The 27,251-nt window shown below is 40.3% G+C and overlaps 1 protein-coding gene across 4 annotated transcripts in view; it reads right to left on the reverse strand.

The window, feature by feature from the left end:
• celsr2 (cadherin, EGF LAG seven-pass G-type receptor 2) overlaps positions 1-27,251 on the reverse strand; it is a 63,827-nt gene that overhangs the window by 25,051 nt on the left and 11,525 nt on the right. For all 4 annotated transcript variants that reach the window (XM_061041963.1, XM_061041964.1, XM_061041962.1 and 1 more), the window contains exons 2-5: positions 15,652-16,359; positions 6,232-6,454; positions 1,648-1,763; positions 1,401-1,489 (exon numbers count right to left, since the gene is read on the reverse strand). In XM_061041963.1, the coding sequence (XP_060897946.1) occupies positions 1,401-1,489; positions 1,648-1,763; positions 6,232-6,454; positions 15,652-16,359 (1,136 nt within the window). The remainder of the gene's footprint in view (positions 1-1,400; positions 1,490-1,647; positions 1,764-6,231; positions 6,455-15,651; positions 16,360-27,251) is intronic.

Below are 27,251 nucleotides of genomic sequence, written 5' to 3' on the forward strand. Positions count from 1 at the left end.
CTGGCAACATCTTTATGATGCAAAGTGACTTCCTGAATAGCCTAAAATGTGACATCCTGTGTGTTGGTCATGGGTGGGAAAATACTGAGAGAGCAGAGACAACAGATCCATACGTCTCTACACTGATTGAGCTGTTATGTTCTTTTAGAGAAATGTATCAGCCAAAACATGTTTAGTCCAGTCTGGAGAAACAGAACATGTTCACTCTCCTCCTCCTCCTCTTCCTCCTCCTCCTCTCTAGTCTGAGTCTCTGTCAGCATCTCGTTGACATGTTGGCTCTCCTCCCAGTCATTGGCCTGTCAGCAGTGATTCTGTGGTCTGACTACAACAAACTTACACAGCTCAGAGTTTTCTGTCTACACACTATCCTTCAACCTCTACATTTATGAATTTATGGAGACAAAGAGAAAACAAGTCAGCTGCAACTGATCACTGTGGCCTTTACTTCAATAAGAACTACACTGTCAGTCATCTGCAGGGGATCAAACCAACGACCTGATTTCTCTCTCAATATCGTCAGACACCATGTCGGGTGTTGTGCTGTCAAACCTGACGAGAGGCGCAGCAGCAGACAGTTTCACCAGAAGTATGTCAGCTATTGTAGAGTGATTAAAAGAACATCATCATTATGTAGAGAAGATTCAGCAAGCTGAACCTTTTTCAAATAAATGAAATCACATCCATTTCTCTACTCAAAAGATACAGCTATTGGCTCAGTGGTTAGTGTGTGCGCCCCATGTATGGAGGCTGTGGTCCTCCAAGCGGGCGGCCTGGGTTCGAATCCAGCCTGTGGCTCCTTTCCCGCATGTCATTACCCTCTCTCTCTCCCTGATTTCCGACTCTATCCACTGTCCTATCTCTACATTAAAGGCACAATGAGCCCAAAAATAAATCTTTAAAAGATACAGCTATTAACAGCAGCTAGTTAGCTTAGCATAGCATACAAAGCAGAAATATGTGTTACCCTGGATCAGTCACACCAGCAGCCATCACCAAATGACTCACTTTAAAACCCAATCTCAAATCGTTATATCCCTCAACACTTACTTAAAAAATGATTGAATGTGTAAATCAATCAGTTTTATTGTTGCTCGTAGGTGGATTACATCTTTGGACTGAGCTAAGCTAGCTGGTAAGCTAACGTCATCCATAAATTGAGCTGTGTAAATCTTATTTAACTATTTGCAAATGTATGGATTTATTTTACCTCATAATGTCAAAATATTTCTTTAAAATAACATTTTCAGAGTCCTGCAGTCAGACAGATGTTTCTGAAAACACTCTTTTTGGTTTGCAAGCTCCACGCTGAGACATTAGCCAAAACATTTTCATTTGTTGGTCGTCGTCATTTCTAAGGAAAGTAACATGTAGATCTTTTGTATATTCATAAGCACTCATACCTTGTTGTAGTAGTGGACCTCCACGGCGTGCCACTGTCCATCACTGACCCCCCCGAGGATGTACGGGGAAACTGTAGTTTTTGTTTCACCTGGAAAGAGTCAAAGAGGTCAAAAAAACCTGCAACACACTTGTGAGAAAAATAAAATGTATTGAAACCCCCCCCCCCCCCACTTATTTGAAAAAAGAAAAAAACACTTTTTTTTTCAATAAATCACAACAATATGAATTAACCAATAACCAGTGTACCTGCAGAAAAGGTGAGCTGTATCTGCTCATTGATGATCTCCATGGCAATGAAGTCATGTTTCTCATTGAAGCGCCCGTTGTAGAGCAACAAACCGTTTGGCTCCTTTGTAGCAAATCTGTGTAAAAAAAACACAATATTCATCCATGTATTCAACAAAAAAAATCAAATATAATGCTAGATTTGATGTATACATAATGTGCATGTTTACTTTCAACAAATACTTTATTAACAGTTAATTCATGTAGTTAAAACCTAATATTAATCCACAAATTAAACGGTCAGCCACACGGCTGCACAGGATCACATATTACTAAATTATGATGAACCAGGGCACTCTTATTTATTTTAACCAAATCAAACATACACTGGTATTGAAAATCCTCACATCTAAAGTTGAATTGAAGTGTCACTTTCTAGTGATTATTTTTACAGTTTATATTTAAGCTGTTTTTTTTAATATATGCCCTCACTAGAGACAATTCAAGAGCATTTTGTGTTAAACGTACTGGAGCATTAACAAGGTTATTTAATATTCAGGTATAACCCTGGTCTTTATACATAAAGATACTGGCATGGCAGATGTGTACAAAAAACAACACGTGCTTTCTGTCATGCTGGTATAACAGAGAAATTAACAGAGAAAACACATAAAAAGAAAAGAAAGAGGGCAGTGGTCCTTCAGTTTGACCCATTTAAAATGATCCAGAGCACATTCACCTTGTTTCCTTTTCACACTCCCCCACACAGAAATATGGAACGATGTGTTTTTCATACAGTTCCTAAAGTGAGCTCAGGATTTAACAATGCTGATGATTAACAAAGACCAGTGAGCAGATAATGAGGTTAATATTGAACACAATGCCAAGTCAGAGGCAGTAGAGTAAAGGAATAGAGAATCTACACATGAATAGATATCAGTCACATTAAACAAGACACTACAACATAGGGCTGGAAAACTAGGACAATGTCAAAGCAGCAGGGTGGGGGGACACATTAAGAAAGGAGGAAGCACACAGGAAGACAGCTTCAATATATATTTCTCAACAAGGAGGGAAAAAAACCGACAGCTGCAAATTCTGTAACCACAGCCTTAGTTTCAGATTTCTGTTTGCATCTTGATGGTGAAACCAGATCGCCCAGGTACAACGTGTAGCATGATCCACGCATATATCAATGCATATTTCAATAAATCTGCTCACATGGTTCAGACTCTGGGACCAGACTGCCTCACTCTGCATCTAGTATCAAAGTATGTGGTTTTAAAAAAATATCACACTTCACCTGTCAGCTGTGGACCGTGCTCGTAAATCTGTGTCTGTGGAAATGGGTCGCTGTGAAAGTGTGTTACAACGAGAAAAAAAAAGGACAAGATTCTGATTTTATTCATTATCCATCCCACTGGGGACCCGACTGTAAGACTCGGTACACATCTGCCAACTGAGGAGCCAACTGAGGAGCATATTGGAGTTACTAGCAGCTGTATTTTCCAGTCATTAAATCCACCATCGCTGCTACATTTTCCTAGAAACCAAAACTGAATTACTATTTTAAAAAGATGGCTCTGAAACACAGCAAACCACCCAGTTGGTAAAGTCTCCTTCTTTGATATAGAGCCTAAAATAATGGGGTTTTTTTTGTAGAAAAAAAAGGATGTCATTCATACAGCCAAAAATCTCAACGTGCTAACAGACAACATTAGCAGTTAGCACAACCCCCTCCCCCCAGTCCTAATGGTTTGAGGGTCTTCTGTGAATGATGCTGTTTGTGCAGTATTCTTCAGCTGGAAAGAAGCCAGAGGGCACGGCACCGCTGACCTGCTTACTGAAAAAAACAACACATTAATCACGACCTCAGAGGAAAGAGGATGCCGATGCTCCTGCTGATAGTACGAGCAGAGACAGATCACAGACAAACGAGGGGCTTCTATACATGCTGTAAAAAATACACAACGCCGACCCGAATATCAATCCAGAGACTCTGAGTCTATTACTCCTCAGTCTCTGATGGATCGATTTAAAAAGCCTCTTCACATCAGCCCCCTGAGCCCTTCTGAACTATGAGAGTAATCAGCCAGAGCTAAATACTGACTCAACGGGCATCGCTGTGTGTCACATTAGGCACCCATCAGTAAAAATAACAACCAGTCTGCCCTTATGTATAGGGAACCATGTCACGCAATGCTAACATGCTGCAAATCATACGATGTGTGCAGCGGGGAGGAAAAATAAAAGAACCACTATTGATTTCACAGCCTGTAAGAGCGGAATATAGCTTCAGAAATCTGTGCTACAATATGTACTTATATGAAATTATATCTGCAGATGGAGGAGCATCATATTTTCACACCTTTAAAACGTTTAAGTTTATTTTTCAGCTCCAGGGATGGCAGTGGAGGACGGATGATTCACCACTTTTCTTACAGACTGAAATATCTCAGGTTAAAGATGGAACAGACAGAGTGAATTTCATAAGATAAACCCAGACGATATATCAATAAAAGTACCATGAAATAATCTTTGTTTCAGTTAAAGGTCTCAACACATGATACATGGGTTACCATGATATTTGGTACAATAAATCAAAGCTGTCAAATAGTAAATTATAATTGATTTGATTATTCTTAAGAGAACATTGAAATTGAAATTTTTGTTTTTCAGTAGAACCTCTCAACAGAGTATATGTAGATTTTCATGGTGTTTGGTAAAATAAAACCTGGTTACCAGAGCAGAAACTCCAGTTATTATGGGGGTCCCCTCACTTTTCTCCACCATATATATTAACACACATGTGGATTATCTTTAAAGCCTTTTCTTTTCTTCAACCTCAGGCACAGACAATTCAAATTGCCACAATGGAGAAAGTTAAAATCACACACTGCTTTTTTCTGAATCTCGGCCTAAATTGCAGCAGTCAATAAAAGAACGAGGCCTAAAATTAGCCGTCACACACTGAGTGAACAAGATCCACATCCTGAGTCGTTCATCATAACAGAAGCTCGTTCTGGGAAAACCTGATCGCTGCAGGCTCAGGTAACAGAGACACTTGTTGACCTCACCTGCCTGGAGCTCTCAGTACCGGCACCTTTTACACAGCAGCTACTTCACAGCTTCTGTGACCTGCCAGTGAAATGTAGACCACTTTCAAAACTGGTTTGAGCAGTTCTGCATCAAAAAACAGTGTCATCTGAGCCTGGCTTAAAGAAGGGCCGTGTCCATGAAGCTCCCAAGGGGGATTTTTTTTTTTTTCACCGGCAGCCATTGAGAGTATAAACGTCTGCCAAGCCCGTCTCAGGTGACAAGAATCACAATAAGTGAAGCAAAAAGGCCGTACATATTCCCTGTGATAGCAGCTGAGAGCTGATACTTGTTGTCACTTGTTGTGACAGATATCAAACAGAACGGACTGCTTTTATCATCGATTACATTTCATCAGATCGGGAGTCCTGCTGTCTTTGCATGTGTTCAGTGTTTACAGCTCATCTGCTTGTTTTCACACAATATGTGCTTTAGCTTCAAATTCCAAAACCTTCTACAACTGAGTCATAACATCTGATCCTGACACAAGGTGGAAGGTTGAAAGAAAAATAGAAAACACTAAATTGTAGAAATATACCTTCAAAATAATGTCAAGAAACAGGACTATGTTAAGAGGCACTGCCTAAAGGGAAAATAAAAGCAGAAATAAAAGGAAAACTGTCTGCTTTTAAAACCAATGTAATAAAATTTAGATGAGGCGTTTTCAGGTTGCCTTTTCTTTTTGTGCTGTGTAGGAAAGAAAGGAACCCTGGGCTTTAATCTTTCCCTTTTTTTATTACAGAATACTAATTATGGCAAAAGATAGCACCTCCATCTCTGAAAGTGAGTGCCAGCGTTAGCAATGACAGCTCTGTTAGCATCTCTCATGTCAGAGAAAGTGCAACCTGAAAATAGTCGGAAGTGAGACATAAACATATGACGATGCTAAGCACGAACTTGAAACAGAAATGGGGGAAGTTAAATATTAAGTAATGACTTGAACTTCCTAAACAGGATAACAACTTTCATCCAAACACAGCGTCTCTCTGGCTTCACCTCGGGGATGATGGCTGTGTTGATCTCAGAGCTCACAGCGATCACTGACACTGGCTGTAATAAGATCAGACTCTCTCTTTGCTGCAGGATTTACTTCCTCGTCTTATGCAAGTCCTTTCTCCAAAAAGCGCAGCTCCTTCAGCTCACCTTCTGTCCAATTTTTGACGTCACAGCCTAAGCACTTCAGGAAAGGATTCACGCCTCTGATAGGCAGCATGTTTCAGTGCCAGGTTCTATATTTATGGAGCAGGAACCAAAAATCTTAAACAAGAGTGGCTCTACAGAATATGGCCATTTGTCAGGGATTCCATTATGGCTATTAAACACCATTATGGTTACATAAATGTGAGGTGGGGGGGGGGGGGGGGGGGGGGGGGCACATTTCAGTGAGGAGAGAGCTGGAGAGCGAGCATGGAGGAGTATAGTGTGGAGGTGGATGCAGAGTGAATCACTGAAAGGTGACAGAGCAGCACAGGTGAAGCATACTGCAGCTGTGGAACAGGAGGTGCTTACGTGAGAGAGAGGGTGAAGTGGAAGCGCTGCCGGAGGCCCTTGAAGGTCAGGAAAGAATGCGGAGGGAAGTTGCGCGTGGTCATCTCGCAGTAAGGTTTCTCGTAGCCGCCCTGTGGACACTCGCATTTAAATCCTCCGACCAGCAGGTTGACACAGGAGCCACCGTTCCTGCAGACTCCTGGAGCGCAGCGGCCAGAGCGGGAGGACAGCTCGCAGCGCTCCCCTAGACACACAGAGAAGGAGAGTAATGAAGATGAATATTGTTTGTGACAAGCAGCATAAGCTCAGACATCCCTGTACATCTTCCACCTCAGGAGCACAGCACATGCTCTGTCACTGCAGCTGTGTGACAATATGGAGGTGTGACTTATACAGTAGTTTAAATACGTAAGAGAATGAAAAATAAATGATGAGGGTGTTGAAAGTGTATTAAAGGCTCATAATTATGAACCCCCTTAGACCAGTTCTGCAGTTTTTATTATTTGTCTGTCCTCTGTGTTAAAACCCAGCATGACTCCCCATCCTCCCTCTGGAGAGTTCATTCATCGTCACAACCTGATATCTCCGAGCAGTGACTTAGCAGTGAAACAAGGTCACACTCTGAAGCAGTCAAATGAAATGTCGGCAGTTTCTGCTTTCTGTCGTGTGTCAGAGACGACTGTAAGATGTCCTCACTCCTCCTAAAAGACATCCGATGAGTTCATTTTTAAAAATGACACAGATTAAACACAAAGACAAAAGGTTGAGTCCTTCATGTCAGTCAGATCAGAAACATTTTTGATGCTTAACTTTAAAAAGGAAAAACTAAAATTTAATTTAGTGAAACTTACAGATACAGAAAATAACAGACAGTTAAATCACTGATAAAAAGAAATGTTTTTTTTGCACAGATGGATCCCACTAAGCTGAACTGTAGGGATTGGAAAAGGTCAGTTGTCCACATCCTCGTCGTCCTCCCTGGTCAGGTTCACATGTGCCGTTTGTCTGGATGCTCAGGACGGGACGCTCCAGCAGTTGCTCAGGCGAGACTACAAGCTCCCATGCGTGAGCAGGAATCTGTGTCAAAGCTCCTCAGTCAGCGGAGTGGAAGACTTCCTCTTTGTACTACAGCTCTACTGTAACACTGACACACACACACATTTAATGTCTTTACCCACTGACACACAGGCCTTTTCTCTGCGCTGACTATTCATTGCTCCATTCACAAACCACTGAGAGCTTTCTGTTTATTGTCTTATCACCGCTGCTCAGAACATCTGTTCAGTCAAAGTCAATCTGAGCGACGCTGGTTAGACGGTTAAGTTGGTGATAATGAAAATTTACATTTTTGAATTCACAGAGAGAGAAAACAAACTCAGCTGCAGTGCAGGAAAAATAAAGACAGCATTTTAAAGACTTGCACTGAATATTCAATCAATTCAATCAATTTTTATTTGTATAGCGTCAACTCATAACAAGTGTTATCTCGAGACACTTTACAAGAAGCAGGCAAAATACCTTACTCATTGTCTGTTAACATTACAAAAGAGCAGGTAAAAGACCTTACTCATTGTTATGTTATAAAAAGCAGGTAAAAGACCTTACTTATTGTTATGTTATAAAAAGCAGGTAAAAGACCTTACTTATTGCTATGTTACAAAGATCCGGCCTATCCATCATGAGCACTTTAGCAAAGCAGCAAAAGTTACAGTGGTAAGAAAAAACTGCCTTATTAAAAGGCAGAAATCTTCGGCCGGATCCCCGGCTCATGACGAAACAGTCTTCACAGGCCTAGACTGCGCCGGGCTTGGAAAGGGATAGGGGGAGAGATGGGATAAGATGCAGGAAGAGGGATAGAGAGCAAGGGGGTGGGGGGAGGCAAACCGTCAAATATTAAGAAATTATGCTTTCAAGTTCATATTGTTAGCTTGCTGTTATACTGTAATGATGGAGAGAATGGGTTGCCAGGTTGTGGGCCCACATTCAGCTGTTTAGCTTGAGTCTTAAATAATAAAAAAGAAAGAACTCCTTCCATGAGGCTGCAAACATAAAGGTAGAAACTTTTGCTAAAAAATCATTTAGCATTGCAGTATTGATTTCAGGTTATTAAGCCAGAAAAAATTTCTCATTTAAGGCTTAAAGGCTTTATATGTGATTTTTTTGATCCAGCAGATGTCGCCCTTGAGCACCAGCATGAAACCAAAACAACTCGCGCTGCATTGTTGTGTTAGCATGCTAATGCTAGCGATCTTTATTATGCTCGTATCTTCACACTGCATGTAAATTTACCTGAAATGAGCGTGATCTAGAAACACAGTTAATCAGTGAGTACAGTATGTTATTCTTCTTTTCTCTAGTCCCTCAATTAAACAACTTTTATACACGAGGGGAGGAGTCAGCCGGCCGTCCTGACGATGTAAACAAAGTGAAGATAGGACTCTGAAAACTCTGAAAACATCACAGACAGTGGGACTCGGGTGTTACACCCATTGTAGACAGTCATGACTCACAGAGTTATTTTCAGAGGATATACTTGATTTCTACATTTGTAATTTGTAATTTATTTCAAGGATAGCCCCTTGAGATGCATCATCTCATTTTCAAGGGGTTCCTTACTAAACATAAATTAATCATCATAATTCAAAATCAAAATAAAAGGTACATTTTAAGACATTTAAGTGTGAAAAATCACATACAAAGCCTTTAAATGAAATAATGTTTTTAGACTTGTTTGTTCAAAAGCTTATTTAATGCATGCTTTCAAAATATGTGTTGATCTGTAGGACACGTATCTTTGAACCATAAGGGAATCCTTGACAACATTATCACCGTGTCTTGATCTAAAGTGGTATAAAAACCTGTGACGCGACACTCTGCCACTCTAATAAATGGAGTGAGATAACCACCCTGCCAGGCCAAAACAATTTGCTGTCATGTTCTTACTGATGCTTCCTGGTGACAAACAGCCACTGCTGGCCAGCCGACTGGAAGTCAAAGCCTTTCTGTCTCGTTATTAATTCAGCAGCTTGCTGTTGGCAATAAAACACTTGTGTTTCTTTAAGCACTCACACGGGTCAAACAGCACATCAGCACAGAGCTAAACTTCCCTCTCATGACACCGAGATGTTCTTCACTGTTGAATTGACATAATTAACAGTACATGTTGGCACAAATGTATACACTTCTGCCTCGGTTTAGTTGTGATGAAATGCTTTTGAGTGTTCACGTCCTCCCTGTGGGGCGTCTCCAGCACATACGCTTCTGAACAGCAGCTCCATGCTGCCAGGTGAGCAGCACAGCATGGTGGGGATGGGCTCACAGTCACTATTTGACAGAATATCATGATCAATAATTCAAACACGTCTCCTCTGCTCTATTTACAGTCCTATGTAAGTTCATCCTGGTGCCCACACCCTGTGTTTGCTGCCAGCATGAATCATTAAAGCAGCAAATCGCACAGATACCTCAGAGTTCTTGGTTTTTATTTAGACAGGAGGAAACTCATTTCCTGTCTCAGTTTGTGGGAAAATAATTTCAAATCTCAACCTGGCAGACAGTATGTAAAAATGGGACTATAGGTTAGTCGTACTGCTCATAATTACATTCAAAGAAAACACAAGGTGTGACTTTGCCACGACCAAATTGTAAAACTGGATTAAAGGCTACTGCCAGCTTCAAAACAAGTCATATTGTATGGAGTATAAATGAAACGAATGCCTCTGCCTTTACATAATAAATGTTTTAAGTTCATAGAAAATGTTCCCAATAAGCCTGATAAACTTAACGTGACACATATACACTAAAATCCACGCCAACTTTTATTCTTCTAACCACTTACCAACCAAAACCACTGTTTAATTTAAGAATGCACTACTACAGAAGAAACTGTGTGCATGCTGTTTCCTCAACAGGTGTGTCTGTGCTGCTAGGTAACAGGTGAGCTGCATCGAGAGGGAGAATCCCATCAGGAAAACCCAAAGACAACAAGCTGAGAGAAGCTGAGATTCAGATGAACAGAGACTCATCCCCTCAGGAATATGTAGAAGAGTAAAAGATGCAGTAATCAATAAATGTATGGATACAGGACCTTGAGCTGTATCTGTGATCAAATCTTCTTATCACATTATAGATTGTCTACATCCAGCTGTACACTGTGAACACATGACCTTGAGCTGTATCTGTATTCTTCTCATCACATTACGGGCCATACAGATCCCCAAGACACACACACACACACACACACACACACACACACACACACACACACACACACACACACACACACACACACACACACACACACACACATACACACACACACACACTCAAAACACTATCCACACAGCAACTCAGGAGGAACAACCACAATGACACACACACATCTGATTGTTAGAAATAGATTTTTTTCAAACAAATCATCGAAATTGTCAATCACTGAAGCACAGTAACCATCCTTCTAACCCCTTTTTGATCTGTTCATCTATAAACTATCATTAATCAAATCTAAATGTACTTTAACCATACTGTGAGAAGTATTCATCTGCTTATGAAATCAATGCTAATGCTAATTTAAGTCCTAAGAGAAAACAAACCCATCAAGAACATTACTGAACATTTCTGTAAAGCACTTTTTAATGCCCGTCAATGCTGACACAAGGTTGATGTCACATAAGGATCTTAACATCACCCTGCCCAAACAGCCTTTGTTTACATTTCTATAAGGCGGGCACAAGAATGTCACAGTGAGTGTTGTGTTCCACAGCGGAAAGAAGATATAGGACAATCATTTTCTTCAGAGAAGAGTGCTCATGTAATTAGACAAGAAGCAAAACGATTAGAAGTATCACTTAGTCCACAGGGTTCCCTAAAATATATGCAAAATGAAAGTTCCTCCTCCACTTGTTGTAAGATTTATATTTGGGCTCCTATTCCTTTAAGAGAAACCAGGGAGAGAGAGTGGGGAATGGCATGTGGACTTGAACCCAGGCCGCCCACTTCCAGGATACAAAAGTTGGGTTGGATAATCTGAGCGCAACAACAAAGTGAAAATACTCTCATTTTAAAAGTGTCCTTCGTTCTGGCCGAGGATTTTGTTGATGGCACCCAGCTAAAGCTAATTGTAGTGGCTTTGAGTGCTTGGCTGGTATGAAGAAAAAAAAAAATCGAAGTGTGAACGCTCATCCGTTTTTTGTTTCAAGTGCTGTCTACACATTTGATCATCAAAAATGTGTTTGATTATGAAATGAAAAACGAGATGTATAAAATGAGACTGTGATCACGGACAGACAGAGGTCAGCAGTTAGCAGACAAACTATCATCACAAACACATGCAGGGTGATTTTCATTCACTCCAGAAACAGAGCGTGTTTGATCCTTGCTGTGTGTTTTAAGAGAAACATGTGTGAGAAGTGACAACCTGTTTGTTCAGCATGTTCACAGTGACTCAGACAAACAGGAGCGTTCACTCCGTCCATTTTTTCAAGAACGGCAAAGACGATGGCTGCTAGATTTTTTTTTTCATTTGATTTCATGCTGCCATCTGCCAACGCCTACGGTCCAGAAGTTACACACACCGCCACACAAATACCAACGCATACACATCCACGCACCATTAACACGAACCACAGATTCTCCATCCAACTTATTTACACACATCAGAGCAGACATTCAGCACTTAGCTCTCTGCCAAAATCCCATAGAGTGAGCAATTTAGCACTCACACACACTCAAACACACTCACACACACAGACGCCATGCCAGCGTGCAGCAACTCTCGCTGAAGTCAAACAAAAATATATAGAATAAACCCTAATGTCCTTGTTTGATCAGACAGTCTGACAGCATGATTCAAATATCTTACATAAATAAAAAACTCTCTCTCTCTCTCTCGCTCTCTCTCTCTCCCCCTCTCTCTCTCTCTCTCTGATGACTCCTGCACACTGGATCTATCAGCCCCACCTGGCTCTAACACCTCACTCTGATGGGGATAAATGCAGTCGACTGTTCTTTCTGCTGCCTGCAAATGAAAATACGCCCACTTCACCCACTCACTCATTCACTCTCCATCTCTGCCGCTTCACTTTAAAAGCACCTGCAGGTTCGGCCCTGACACCCACTGCTGTGCACAGGAATATGTAAGTGCCACTCAACCTGGACTCGGGTTGACGGAGCCCACATGTTTAAATAGCGACACTATTTCAGGCTTTATAAACAGCGGCAAATAGATGGAAAAAGCCTTTTAATGTTTGACAGGAAAGAATGGAAATGATTCCATCACTGAGAGTGCAAAGCAAACAATGTGGGTATTTGCATTTTTTTAACAGCAGACCTTTCTTTCGGCATCAAATGGGAGCTGATATGTTAGTTAAAGCTCCAGCAGCTTCAGCATTTGCAGTCAGATGGACTGAAGTCACACAGCTGCTGAACATCTGCACATAATAACTACACTTCAGTACCAAAATGATTAAAGCATTAAAACACGAGATGGCATATGTCAACACTATTTTAGGCTGTACAAAGCATATAAGTATTAAACAAATATATAATTCATCATACTCATTTCTAAGTGTTTTTAATGTAAATAAATATCACAACTGAAACTTCTCCTGTGAACCATGAATAACTTGTGACCATACTTTAACTGAATCATCTTCAACATTTTATTACACATCTATAGTCATATAAGTGTGTCTCTTTATGTTTGATATGAAAACTAATGATGTCATGCTGTCTTTATCATGTTTTTTTTTTTGTCATTTCAACTGTCAAACTTTCTATTACGTCTGACCTTATGTGATGATCTGTTGTAAGTAACTAGAAGCGACTAAAGTCCCTTCAAATATCTATGAAGTGGACTTTGAGCTCATGTTTGAAAGCTTCCCTGACCCTATGATTATCATGTGTGTATAAACTGATTGAAAAAGTACCAAAGGGGAAGTTCAAATTATGCAGAATCCCCAATTTTAGAACAATATGCTTCACTTTCACTTGAAGGTATCAATTACATGTTGCTACTTTTACATGACGAGATAACTCAATGAACTACTCACACTTTGAAGCAGGTTAATTATATGAATTATGACAATGAATATTCTATTAATTCTATTATTAAAGGCAAACAATTTAAATCATTACATTTTCTAGAAACTTAATCTGTGATATAATTATGAGTAAACAGTCCAATCATTTCTTTTGAAACATGGATTAAAAGTATATCATTTACAGTTTTTTGATACAATTTACTACAATAAAGCAAAGATAAGTGCAGTATTTCAGTAAATACATTTATTTACTTTCCAAAACAGCAAATAATAAATCAACCAGCATGGCGCTTCAAAGATGAGATGAATCTTTAACTCACATTAAAAAGTCAGGGTTTGACCCACTTAACCCACCAAAAATAAAGAGATGGGGAAACTACCTAAATATTCATAGTGTATAAATTAGCATATTATATTCCCTTCCTCTTTAGACTCTTTTTCAACTTTCCCTTTGCCCCTTAACCATAAAGAGAGTGAGCATACCGTCTTTAACCCTTTGAGGATGTGAATAATTTTTGGAGCAAAGACTGAAAAATAAGTTCTGCAATTCTGCTGCACACAGTCATAAATTATTCCTTCATTCTCCTTTCAAACGGACGCCTCTGTCCTCTTCATAACATACCGCTGGCTTTCTGATATTTTTTTTGTTATCTTAGATATATTTTGACTACCGGGCATGTTACAGCCAGGGGACACTCTCCATCTGTAGCCATCCATAATTTATGATTTCTTTCCCTTATTCAACTCAGCATTACTACTCTGTTAAGAAATACTGCCTCTTTTTTTCTTCATCGCAAAACATTTAACACAAAGAAATGATTTCTCCGAAAATCTCCAGCCTTTAAATAGAAGTGAGTGAGGAGACATATGATGCTTGTTATATCATCTTTCTTCATGTTTGCTGGCTGTTCCTCATACAGAACAGGATGGAGTTATTTGTGTAGGTGTGAATAACTATGTAGGTATGCAGGTTATAAACGGTAGCAGAACTCACAAAGAGAAATGGTTCCTGATCAAAAAAGTGCAGCCAAATTGAGCGTGGACAGTGTGACAGTGTGTCACAGTGAGCTGTGACAGTGTGGACAGTTATTTTTTGGATCAAAATCGATCATTTTAATTTTCTAGCAGGATGCTAAAACCAACGCTATAGACTTAAAAACAGAACACTCAAGTTTTTCCTTTAAAATTAACCAAAGAACAAACAGACTAATATGATGCTGCATGCAGTGTAAAGTGACACTACTTTTAACATTCAAAGAAAACTTCTATCAGAAATGCTTAACGTCTGTTTACAGGTCCATATTTTGGCTGTTCTCCTTGTCTTTTGCTGACTGCAACAGGGATAACTAAATCAATAACTCATCACTCAGTCTTTGTCTGCAGACACGGCCATCAGTACACCGGACAGTCTACCTCCATAAAGAGCCAGGTTCAATAAAGAGCTGAAGAGGGGAGTGAATGGGACAGATGTGGACATTAAAGCCCCCATGAGACCACTGTGAAAGAAAATAAATTAACATTTTGAAGACTACAGCTTGGCATAAATCTTGCCCTTTGACCCTGTAGTGGCATTACATTTGAAGACAGGAAATTATTCAGTGTGAAATCCTGTGGGACAGTCTGCTCAACCCCCTGCCTAACAGTGATTTTGAAGTCATAGCTTGCAAACAGTAGGCTAACGTGGCTCCATGTGCAAAATCAGTGTGCAGGGGGCTTTAATATTTATTGACACTGTGAAATCTAAAGAGTTTGGAGACTCTTTGGGACCTTATTAAAACCAAAATCATAACAGAATAACTGTAAGGAATGGATTTAATGGCGTGCTACTTGCTCTACTACTAGCATGTCCAGCTAACTAGCTTAACCTATGGCAGCTACATTAGCAGCTCTGTCCTGGTCTTTCTTGAATATACACCCCAATAATTTTATATTCAAAACTAAAAGCTTGTTAAAGTTTATTCTGAAACTAAAATTTGAACAAAAAGCTGTATGTTATCCTTTTTTTCCCCAATATGATTATCGCTAGTAATGCAAGAACTGGCTTATTAAAGATCCTTCTACGTTGTTTGGTTTTAAAATGAGCTGGATATAACAATTAGGCCAACTTTAGAATATATGTTTATATTTTATATGTTATAGTGCATTAAACCTGGCAGTATCTGCTCATGAGAGTTTACATGTCAGGTGGCAAATTTGATGTTTTTTGTACAGTTCTTCATGAAATCAAGATTTTTTTAATGAATACAGCCAATTTTGAGTTGTAAATCTGTCATTGTTGTGTTAGTAAACTGCCTCATGTAAAATTCAGCAGTAATTGAGGGAGGTGAAGGGAGGCAAAGCCATGATTTGAGACTTGAAAATAAACAACACTGTAAAAAGTCAATGAAAGTGAGCTTCTCACCTGTGTAGTCCTCAAAGCACTCGCAGGTGAAGCCTCCCTCTCTGCTGCGACACACACCGTGGGCTCCGCAGGGTTTTGAGTAGCAGAGGTCGATCTCCGTCTCGCAGTAGTCTCCCGTGAAGCCGGCCGGACACCGACAACGCAGCCCGGCGATTGGGTGGATGGGTCTGAACAGGATGGTATCTGATGATACAAACGGTGCCAGGCTATCGAACTTCAGCACGGACACACACTTCATGTAGTTCTCACACGGCTCTCGGAGGCAGATGTTGTCGTCAAAGGGAAGAACTTCCTGGGAGGAGATCTTAGCGAGGAGGCTTCGGTTCAGATACAGCCGCTCCTGGAGTTCTTCTGATCCAAAGAACTCCCCCCCTCCACTTTCCACACCTTTTCCAGGCTGGTCCCCACTGTGGTCCAGAACTCCAACCCGCTGCTGAGCCTCCCCCAACACAGGCACAGCCACAGACAGGCTCACGTTGAGGATGCGAGCGCTGACGTCAGTGTCGTCTTGGATGTTAAAGATGACAACATCCTCAGGAGCGGCGGAGAGGACGCGGGCCACTCCGTCCAGAAACTGGGCGAGCAGCAGGGAGAGGAAGTGCTCCTGGGAGGTGTTGGCCAGCCTCAGTGTGATACTGTTGGACAGCATCTCATCGGTGATGATGGTGACCTGGAGGAGGCACTGAGCCGACACCAAGTGCACACCATCTAAAAAAGTAAAGGAGACACAAATGTAAGACTTATGGACATTTTAATTTATAATTTGGAATTGTTCAGAAGTGGCCTGTGACCCGAAATGCTTTACTATTAAAAGAATGAGGGTGACGGCAATCGAGGTGATGCCAATCATCCCCAATGGCCAACCATTGGGGATGATTGGGTTGAAAATGTTTGTTTCAACACAGGTTTATCATCTGTTTATCTTGGAAACATATCAGTTAAAAGCGCTGTAGTCGTCAGATTCCATCCACAGCACTTCTAATATGTTAGCTTGAAGAATCATGGATAAGAGTCAATCCTCTAATGGAGGCTTTGTTGAAAGATCTCCTAAAAGCTGGTAAGTGGACATGGAGTTGGGATTGTTACTGTTAAAGTAGAGGGCAGGCAATGCTTGAGTTTTCTTATTACACACATAGAGAGATGTAAACCAAATAAACAAACATCTAGTTTAAATTCACAGGGAGCAACAGAAGTCTATGGAAAATGACGAAAAGATAAACCAGCCTTTTGTTACACAGAAAAAAACTTGTAAGTGGATTTGCTGACAAAAACAGCAGTATTCATCTTCTAAGCTAATTTGATCTTTTATTCTATTAACTACAGTGGTCGTAAAACACACAGTCAACATTGACTCCAGCATGGAGCAGCTGCTGCAGGATGTATGCAGGTAGAGGCATGGTGGCACATTGAGCAACAGCTGTATTTGTTTGAAGTAGACCCTCATGTACAAACAGAAAAACAACACTGTACTGACATGTATGCAAAAAACCATTATACAAAAAAATCATCACTTTTATGAATCCCACTTTTATCACACTGTTTAGTAATTCATTCTTGGCTCAAATGAGAGAGGGGAGGGTCTTTCTCATGTGCCAGAACAGATAACAGAAGAATGCCAAGACTCCGACGGAACAAGTGTATCTCTCTCCTTTCAATGTGCTCCAAGTTTCTAATCAGCCATTTCACGCCTGTATTCACGACTCTCTTTCTCTTTTCTTTGTCCGGAAGCAGAGAAGCTTCTTCATTAGACATGCTGTACGGAAAGCCTCAAGACTCAAATTCTACGCTTACAGTGTTTCTCAGCTCAGCAAATCTCTTGTCTTTTGTCTTGTTAGTTTGGTGTTTTATCGTCTATACATTCAGTTTTTTTGGCCTTGACTGTACACATGTAGTGCTTTGTCTGCTATTGTACAGTTAGCTCTTGACTGTACAATACATTTATTCCCATGTTAGTTAGGCCTTTATCCTCCACTTTGGATTTGTAATGTAAATGATGCTACTTGTGAATAATGCCAAAAAGGTTTCTGTTTTGACCTGGTGATCCTCTGTAGCTCCTTCACTCACTGAGCTCAGTTAGTTCTATGTTTTTCTACAGCAACCACATTAACAATAAAAAGGGAAACTGCCTATCAGCTGGAAGTCACAGACAGGGGCAGTCAGAGTCCTGCTCACTGAGCAGTAAAATTATAATGACAACAGGCTGGATCCTAAAATATCCAATCACAAAGGACACAAAGGGATGGGTTTTTTTATGTTGCTAACAAGCAAGAGATCTATGGATTTAAGCCTGTTAGTCTCAGGTTGTTCAAAATCAGGCAGACAGAGAAAGTTTGAAACTACAGAATTACAAAATATAAGCAAAACTGAATTTCATGTCATGATTCTCCAGAGGTCAGAGGAGTCATAAGCTAGAGACCAAGAAGGCTGAAGTAGTAAAACATTTACATTTAAAGTTTGTAAAAAGCATTGTGTTTATTTGTTTTGTGGAAAATGACTTTGTCTGTAAAAAGTCACATAGTTTCAGATTAAGGTCTAGGACAGTGACCATTCCCCTTTAGTCTATCTCCCTGCTGGCCATCAGGTTCCTGCCTGAGACCTTAAGGCCAAACACACAACAGGCTTAATCTAATCAAATATGTCAAAAAAACAAGGCCTGGCCTCTCCCTCCAAAACAATCAATGGGATGCTTTGTTCTGGATGTCTGGATGTCGGCCAGAGAGCAGAACCTGCGAGCCGAACTCACTCAAAAACACTCTGCCAAAAGTTACCAGATCCCTGTTTTGGCACTAGGCAAATTTAAACACCAAGTGCCAGGAGAGGGGGGGGGGGGGGTCTTAGAGGAAGTGAGACAGAGAAGCATGTTTGACACGGTTTTAATCCCTCTGCTATCAGTCAAGTGCTTCCAGCACTGTAATAATACAGGGCCTTAGCAGAGGAAGTGGGGGGAAATCAAAGAAGAGAAACAAGCAGGCTCGCTCCTCTAATTCACACTTTACTGTAAACACACAAACACAGACACACACACACAGACACAACACCTGTGTATACAAGACAACATTTAAATATAAGAGGGGGAAACATAACAGGAAGCCTCGACAGGATCAGTTCATAGTTCAGGCTCTATGCTCGACAAGAGAGAACAGATTCACTGATGATTGTTTTTAATCTCCTCATGATTATTGGGAGTATTTGATTAATGCTTTGAGGAGGTGGTTTCCAGCCTCTGGTCCAAGGCCTTCTGAGTGATCGTAGTTTTTGTTTTTAAAAGCTGGATAGCCACTGCTTGTAAGTTGAAATCGCAATTTCGAAAAATTGCTTACATTTGACTAACATATATGGTTTGACACAAACACAAAGGTCTCCTGAGAAGCAACGTAAAATAAAGTTGTGAAAAATGCCGATCACAATTACCCAGAGGCCGAGTTGATAACTTAAAATAATATACTTTGTTCTGTCTGTGCAAAAGCTCAAATCTTAAATAGGTTTAAATTTACATAGATTTTGGACAAATGACAGGTGGTGGGCTTGAATCTCTACTTATAGAAAGTAAATTAATCATTTGGTCTGTAAATGTTGAGAAAGTAGAGAAAAAAAATCCTGACTCATTTTCCTGGAGTCTCAATTGTCATTAACAGATTTGAAAAAATAAATATTTGCAGAGGCCTCATCAGAGACATGAGACAACCACTGCCGCTATACACACACACACACACACACACACACACACACACACACACACACACACACACACACACACACACACACACACACACACACACACACACACAAAAGGTTTGTTGAAATCAAGGGAACTCAGCAGGCTGCTTCAATCTATCAGTGAGAATCTGACAGTTTTATGAATTATGATTCCAGGTCTCACACAGAGTGACTTTCAGCCAATATTCATGTGAAACAGAGTAGAGACTGTACATGAAAGCTGTGGTTTTATTAAACCATCGAGTATTTAAAAGTAACATATGGCAACTGTCAGCACTAGAGTCATTTCACATTTGATAGAAACGAACAAACATAAATATGAAACATTTTCGAGCTCATATTAGAACTGATGAGACTAAGAAGAAGCAGAAAAACACAGCTCTCAGAGAACGGAGGTACTTAAAGGTTAGGCCGTGTATATAGACAGACATCTCCTTAATTATGTCCTCTGCCAACTCACATTCTTGGTTTGGAGCTAGGGCAGAGATACAGACATGGACACAACGCTGGGAACCTGAGCGCGAGGAGAATCTGCTCTGAAAGGAACCAGACCATCCCTCAAAGAGGTCATTCTCCATAGACGGATCCTACGCTGAAGAACGGGAGGGTAAGCGGTGCATTTAGGGCCAAAAAGAAGAGGGATGCTAAGTTGGTAGCAGGACGAGATGCCAGCTCTGAAGTGTGACACTGTTTTCAGTGCAGAGTCCGACCCCCCTGGGCCTCTGGGTGCCAGGAATGCTCTCAGTTAGGAAGTGGCGCCAGCAAAAAAAGATTAAACACACACTGAGGCTGCAGGACTGCCAAGGCTGTGTACAGCAATGTGTGTGTTTGTGTGTGTGTGTGCCTGTGGGTGGGTGGGTGATGTTGATCCCTGCGTCTACACAAGCAGAGCGGAGAGTTTACATTGAAGCAGAGGAGGTTTGTCATCACAGAATCACAAGTGGAACAGATAAAGAGTCTTTATGATTTAGAAATGAAATAAGAATCAAAATCACAATCCAAGTCCAAATCATTAGTTCATTGTGAGGAAATTGTCTGGGTGTTTTTGGAGTCTAAAAAGAAAGAAAAAATAAATAAAGATAGGGGTAAAAGTAAGCAGCCTTACTCTAACAATCTAAATCAATGAATTGACTCAATGTTGTCCTTTGACAACCTGATTGAGGGGAGTTTGATATCAATTATTTGATCACTTGGTCAGTTGATAAACAAAGAATGAAAACAGCTGTTTTTATTGCTATGGGTCAACTGAATAAATTATTCAGGATGCAAAGAGAACCTTGTGATTGCTACTGCTCACATTCCTGTTGGAAGAATCAACAGAGCAAAGAAAAGCTACGAGAAATCTTTGATTAAAAAAAACGGCAGCAGGTTAACAAGCTGACTCATTAGGACTCTCAGAGACACATAGAGGCCATGTTTAACTAAAGGTTCAAGATCATAAATTATCATAGGAAGAGGTGGGAGAGAGGAGGTGCACAGCTTTTTATCTGTGAAATATTAATGAAGCCCAGTTTCATTATGAACTACAAATACTTCACAGACACGGTGTTGTGAGAACAAAGACAGCCTTTAGATCGGAGTGTTTACTGAGGGGAAAAAAAGCGTGCTATTCAAACCAAGATATAAATGGATTTCTGTTTCAAGCCTACCAGGGAGCTCAGTGGTGAGGATAATAGACTGCTGAGAGAGAGACAGAGACCCAAAGAACAAATCGGTGAGACTGGCCTAATTAGAGCACAAAGTTGCCGTCAAATCTCCCCGCTGAATCCCAGAAAATGTCAACAAAGTCATGGTGGATAAAGATCAGAAGGACTGTTTGACCAAATTACTCAGGACAGAGACATCAGCTGCTGAGAGGCCGAAAGTAACCCGGACCCTTTCCCTCAGAACCGCCCCTGATGGGCCTCTGAGTTCATCTGTTATTTATGCCTCTCTCTCTGTTTAGAGATTGTATCTGGAGTTATTCTTCTCTGCATATAGAGGAGAAAATTAAAGACAAAGACCTTTGGGACTGAAGTTTTTATTTTTTTAAAGACCTGAGTACAGCATCAAATCTATCAGAACATTTAAGGTGTCCTCATCAACACTCATAAATTCCAGTTGCATGACATCCAGTTTTTAAGAGTTGTGATGTAAACATGCAGGCTAATGATAAATATAGGGTAGGAAAACAAATCACAGTTCTCTGTCATGCTGCATGCAAATTACTGCTGCAGCTGATAGTGCTGCATTGAATATCAAGAAAAGAGGACAAACATTGATGTTAGAGCTACAGTTTTATTTCATTTTACAGGTTTTGATCTGTGTTTTTCTTTGGTCATTTTGACTTTATTTGATACAATAAGTTGAAGAGAGAGAGGAGATGTGAGCTAGAGAGAGAGGGGACAAAGTGTCTTGGTTTATATCAAACCCAGAATACTGCAGTAAGTTGTGGACCTCTGAGTTTAGTGTGCTGCCCTACCAGTGGGCTACAAGGTATAGGGCTGGATGATATGGACCAAAACTCATATCTTGATATTGATTAGCTGAATGGTGATACTCGATATATATCGATATGTATTTCAGTGAAAACACGTGGAGAAATAAACCACCTGTTTGTGAATTTAAAAAGTAATATTATAAAATCAAAATGTTCCTTAAATACAATAAAAGAGAGAGAGAGGAGGAGCAGGGTGAAGAGGGACAGACAGTCAGTCATCATCAGTGAGATAAGAAAAAGGTGACCTGGCACCTCTATAACGTTATTTTAATGCAACATAAACTATATCCATATTAACAATATTGTCTTACCCCATATCTTGTTTGAAAATATATCCATATATCTTAAAAACTCAATATATTTCCCAGCCCTACTACAAGGCCTACTAACTATTTTGAACTAGTGCAAAAAACACAGCAGTCCCAAAAAACACAGCGGTCCCATGATCCTATACTGTATGTAGTTTAATACAACACGGGTTAGTGTCACAAATTGTACCAATACACATGTTAACAGATTGATTTATCTGACCATTTAACCCCATACTTTAATAGAAGTAAGTACTTAGCAGACTATATTTCTGTTTATATAATTCCATTCTGTATGTACTATAAATAATGTGTGCAAACCCCACGCTGATGCCTGCTAACATTGGCCTGCATGTTAGGAAGTGGATGAAGGTCAAGCTGTGCACAGTTGCTTTCATGAGAGAACTTTTTTGTGTAACACGAAGACATCTGCAGACAACCATGTCATGTTTAAGTCCCTGAGATGAAATATGAGATGGTAGAGGTAGGGGAAAAAACTTGATTTATGTAAAAATCACAATTCTTATCTTGTGAGATTTTAAATAGATTCATAACTTCCAAAACTATATATATATATATATATATATATATATATACATATATATATATATATTATTTTTAAAAAATTGGGGGTGGGGGTGGGGGGGCTAATCAGTCACTCCTTGCTAAGTGCTAAGGCTAGCTCTTTAACTTAGTAGAATGTCAAATGGAGCAGCAAGAAATTCAGCCAGTTTTCCAGATGACTGGAGTAGATCATGAAGTATGTACTCATTCAAAAGTAGACTTTAGGGTGCTGGTGGCTCAGTGGTTTGTGCACATTATTAAGCCAAACTGCAAAAATGTCATTTATTTGAACTACACAGCTCTTTCTACAGACACTAAATAAAAGACTTTACTTGCTGCTCGTCTTGCTCAGAGGTACCTCAACAGGCTGCTCCACCTCCTAATGTGCAGTTTAAACACAAAGCCAAGGACAACACCTTCTAGTTTAAGTAGGGAGGGGAACACATTAGTGACACTATAAAAATACTATTTATCATTGTGACAGTGGAGAGACGGTAAATAATCCTACTTAAGCAGCTCGCTCAAGCAGCCATTCATCACATGTGTAATGGTGCCAAATAAAGAACGCCACAATCAAACAAAGCACATTAATTCTCTGATCCCAGGCGGCCGGTACTCCCTCAGAGGCAGCTGTGTGTTTCTCTGCAGAAGTGTGTCATGTTCAGGGGAACCTCCGGGTAAGGAAGGTAATGAGGTTGAGCAGAGCCTGTCTTGGTTGTTCAGCGTCAGTTCACTACAGTATGTGCAGCACGCAGAGAGAACTCACTACATCAAAGAGTGCAGAGCCAGGGTCCCGTTCCCAAGATCAATAGGGAGATCATAAATTAAAAATCACTTTGCAGGGCTAAGGCCTGTGGATGTATCTGCAGTTCACAGCCTTTAGAGATTGAACCAAAGAAACACTCTGCAAACTTCAATAAATAAATAAGTCTATGATTTGGAGATGATCCCTCGGGGGGGGGGGGGGGGGGGGGGTTATGTTCTGTGTGATTGGTTGTCAGGACTGTAAAGTGACATCTGGGACCATATGTGTAAAACTTCTAAGAGTCGCAAAATAACATTTCACATTAGGAGCGTTGGTTCATGTAATGTAGTTCAATACCCTGTTACATGTTAGAATCATATACTACAGCATGCTAACAGTACATGATTCTGAATTAAAATACATTGTTCGGATTGGTTTTTATATATCTAATGATATACTAATGATGTGATTGAATACGTTTGATTCAAAACGTGTTTCTGAAAGTGTCCATTTCTGTTTCTATCCTGCTAACTTAAAATTCTTGCTAGAATTTTTTATACTAGAGCATTTTTAAAATGTGAAATGTAATATTTTGGTTTATTACTGCATTTGCAGATTGGGTTGGAAGTTGCAATTTTTTTCACCGCTAATCTTTCAATTAAATCCAAAATGTTAGTGTAACAGTCTGATGAATGCATGGCTTTACTCTGAGATAGAGGAGCAGCTGCGACTGTCACACAACCACAGAGTCAACACAACCACACAACCACACACCACCCAAATAAACCATGGAGCTGTGACCTGCGAGTGAAGTCCCTGCAGGGCCACAAACAGGACACACTTTAATTGAATTAGAGTTAAATACTCTGCCCTTGGAACAGTCTTGAATCACATGCATTAATTAACGGAGCTCTGCTGCTGTACGTGTGTGTATGTGTGAGTGACCCCCATTAATGTATTACATTTTTATTTGTTCAGTTGTCTCGTCACCTCGACACGTTTATGGTGAGTTTGAGACTACAGCCTGCAGGTGCTGGGACCCGTCAACATGGGGCCCACTCGACTGTAAATCTGGGGAAGGGTGAAATTGGACAAGGCAGAAAAACTACAGAAGACAACTGGAGGCATAACTATTCCAACGCACACAGGAAGTAAAAAACAAAGAGGAGGTGTAAGCTTTAGTAGTTTTCCTGGAGGGTTACTGAAGAAAAATTAAGAAACGTGATTAAAATTTGGATCTTGTGCCAAGCTGAAGCTGAACCTTTAAGAGTTTTATTATACATTTACGATCTGTGTCAAAGGAGGATCTTTGTGACGCTACAGGAATGGACTGCAGGTGGACACAAAGGAACAGAGAGCACCCAGCAGGACTTAATTCCTGCCCTTTAAAAGTCAAGTAACTGAGGTGCAATTAACACCCCAAGAACAAAGAAAGAGAATAAATTCAGCCCTGGAAAAAAAAACATTAATGAGGGCTGATTTGGGTCAAAAAGCGAGGGAGAAGAAGCTATCGGAGAAGTCACTGTAGATCAAGCTTATCAGATGTCTCCTTCATTAAAACTAAGTCCACTCTGCCCGGTGTTGATCTAATTTAAAAGCTGGAATTTCAAGTCCTGCTGATCAAAAGGGGCAGAGGAGAATGTAGTTTGAAGAGCGGCCTGCTTGAATTAACCAGGGCTGAAAGGTGAAACTCACTGAAATGCTGCTTGAATGGGGGCTAACGACTGGTTGTGATGGTGGGGGGCGCTACGCATTGCAAAAGGAGCGACAGATTTTTCATCTCATTACCCTCAAAACCCCCTCCCCTACCCTTCTCGTCTCTTCCTGACCCCCTGCTAGACGAGTAACGGCCAAAGCTGACACCCCACCACCACCACCACGCTCTGCATAAAATAATCTAACGACACCTGCCAGGCCTCTGTCCACAGCGGCTCACTTTAACACCTTCAGAAGTCAAGAAAAGCTTCACTGCAAGGACTGTAGCACGCAAGGGCTAAATTCAGGGATTCAGGTTCAGATTCCCACAGCAAAGAACCAAAAATCAAAACTATTTTAACCAGCCATCAACCAAACCTACGTCTACATTTAAATAAATCTATATAAGTAAAAATGACTTTTTCAATTACACAACTCCTCAAATATCAAAACAGTCTCTGATAAAAATGTGTGAACTGCTCTCTGTGTATATAAATTGTTACTGTGTCCTCTACCTTGGTAATTATATAGCGCAGTGACTGACCTCTGACCAATTCACTTCCTAGTGAAATGAAAGTTTGAGTGTCTTCAGCTATAATCTGAAATATTTCTGTTTTTCAGACATTAGATAAAACATAATAATAACAACGCATCGGAGGTACCGCTAGGTGGTTTTAGAAATCGATAGGCTACCTTTCCCGCCCTCATTTTCAGTTTTGATGCTAAGCTAAGCTAAGCTAGGCAGCCACTGTCTGTACCTTTATATTTGAACATGCATATATATGGTATCTATCTTCTCATGTTAAGTCCCAACATAGACAGTATTTTAATATTAAACATTAATTTCAAGCTAACTGTGTCTTTCTTTACAATAAAAAATTTACGTGACATTATCTATTATCCAATCTACTTACATTTTGATGTTAAATAATTAACATCTTTTTTTTTTAGCTCAAGTCGTATTGGAGAAGTTATTTGCCTGGAAGGGAAAACACACCATGAGAGTCTAGACAAATATAAAGCTTTTCTAATCACCAGCAGGGAAACTCTCAGCATACAATGACATCAGACTGGAGCAGATTTATGGGTTTCAGATAAAGCTCTTCATTTCCATCAGTTAGAGAACTGTATTGTTGTTTCTAACCACAAAATGAAAACACATCTGAGTCTAACCAACCAGAAGCTCATGTACAAAAGAAAACCTTCTTGCATATCACACTCTCAAGGGAGGGACTGGACGGCATGCTCGAACGCCTACACAGCAGATTGGCTGTTATCTATATGTGAGCTCTGTTAGAGCCGTTACATCAGGCAACACAAATTACACTTAGCTTCATGATGTGTAATTATTCATTCTACCATGTGTGAGGATGTATGTTTATGTTTGAATAAAACAACATAAAGGTAAAAGGTATTATGTCTCTTACCTAATTTTTTAAATAACATTGTTTTTTAAACCAGCAGTACTGAAAGCCGATGTGTTTTTTGTTGCTGCAGAGCAATTAAGCTTAAGCAGTAAGAAAACAAAAGAACAAAGATCAGCTGTAACGATAAGAATAACACAACACCACTTAAATCCTACAGTGACCGAGGAGTCAATAATGAAAACTGCTTGTGTAGCTCAATGTCAGCCCAAGGATTTCCATCCAGAGGAGTCAGAGCAGACCCACAGTCCCTCTGCTGATTTCTCCATTCAGGAGGAAAGCTGACTGCGTTGGAGGCTATTCGTACTCATTTGTGGACGCTGCCGCAGCATCTTCCTTCCAACAAACACAAACACTTTTCTGCTCTATCTGAAAACCACCGAGAGGGGACATTCCACAGATTCTTCCTCTATGGTGAGGCGGCTTTAGAGCGCAGAAAAGCATCTGAACTCGTCCAATCAGAACATTTGCATATCAAAGGAAAACGGCTGTCAGCACAATAGTAAAGAGACATTAGCATGCAAAGACGTGACAGAGCATGAAGCTCTTATTCAAACATACCAATAGTCATTTGAATGATATAGGATACTAAGCATCTTCTTACACAAATTATATTCTGACATTTATTTAGATTTATTTTAAAGGAGTAGGAAGTAACCGAACACACA

Source organism: Labrus mixtus, chromosome 7 (assembly GCF_963584025.1).
Source record: "Labrus mixtus chromosome 7, fLabMix1.1, whole genome shotgun sequence".
Classification (NCBI taxonomy): Eukaryota; Metazoa; Chordata; class Actinopteri; order Labriformes; family Labridae; genus Labrus; species Labrus mixtus.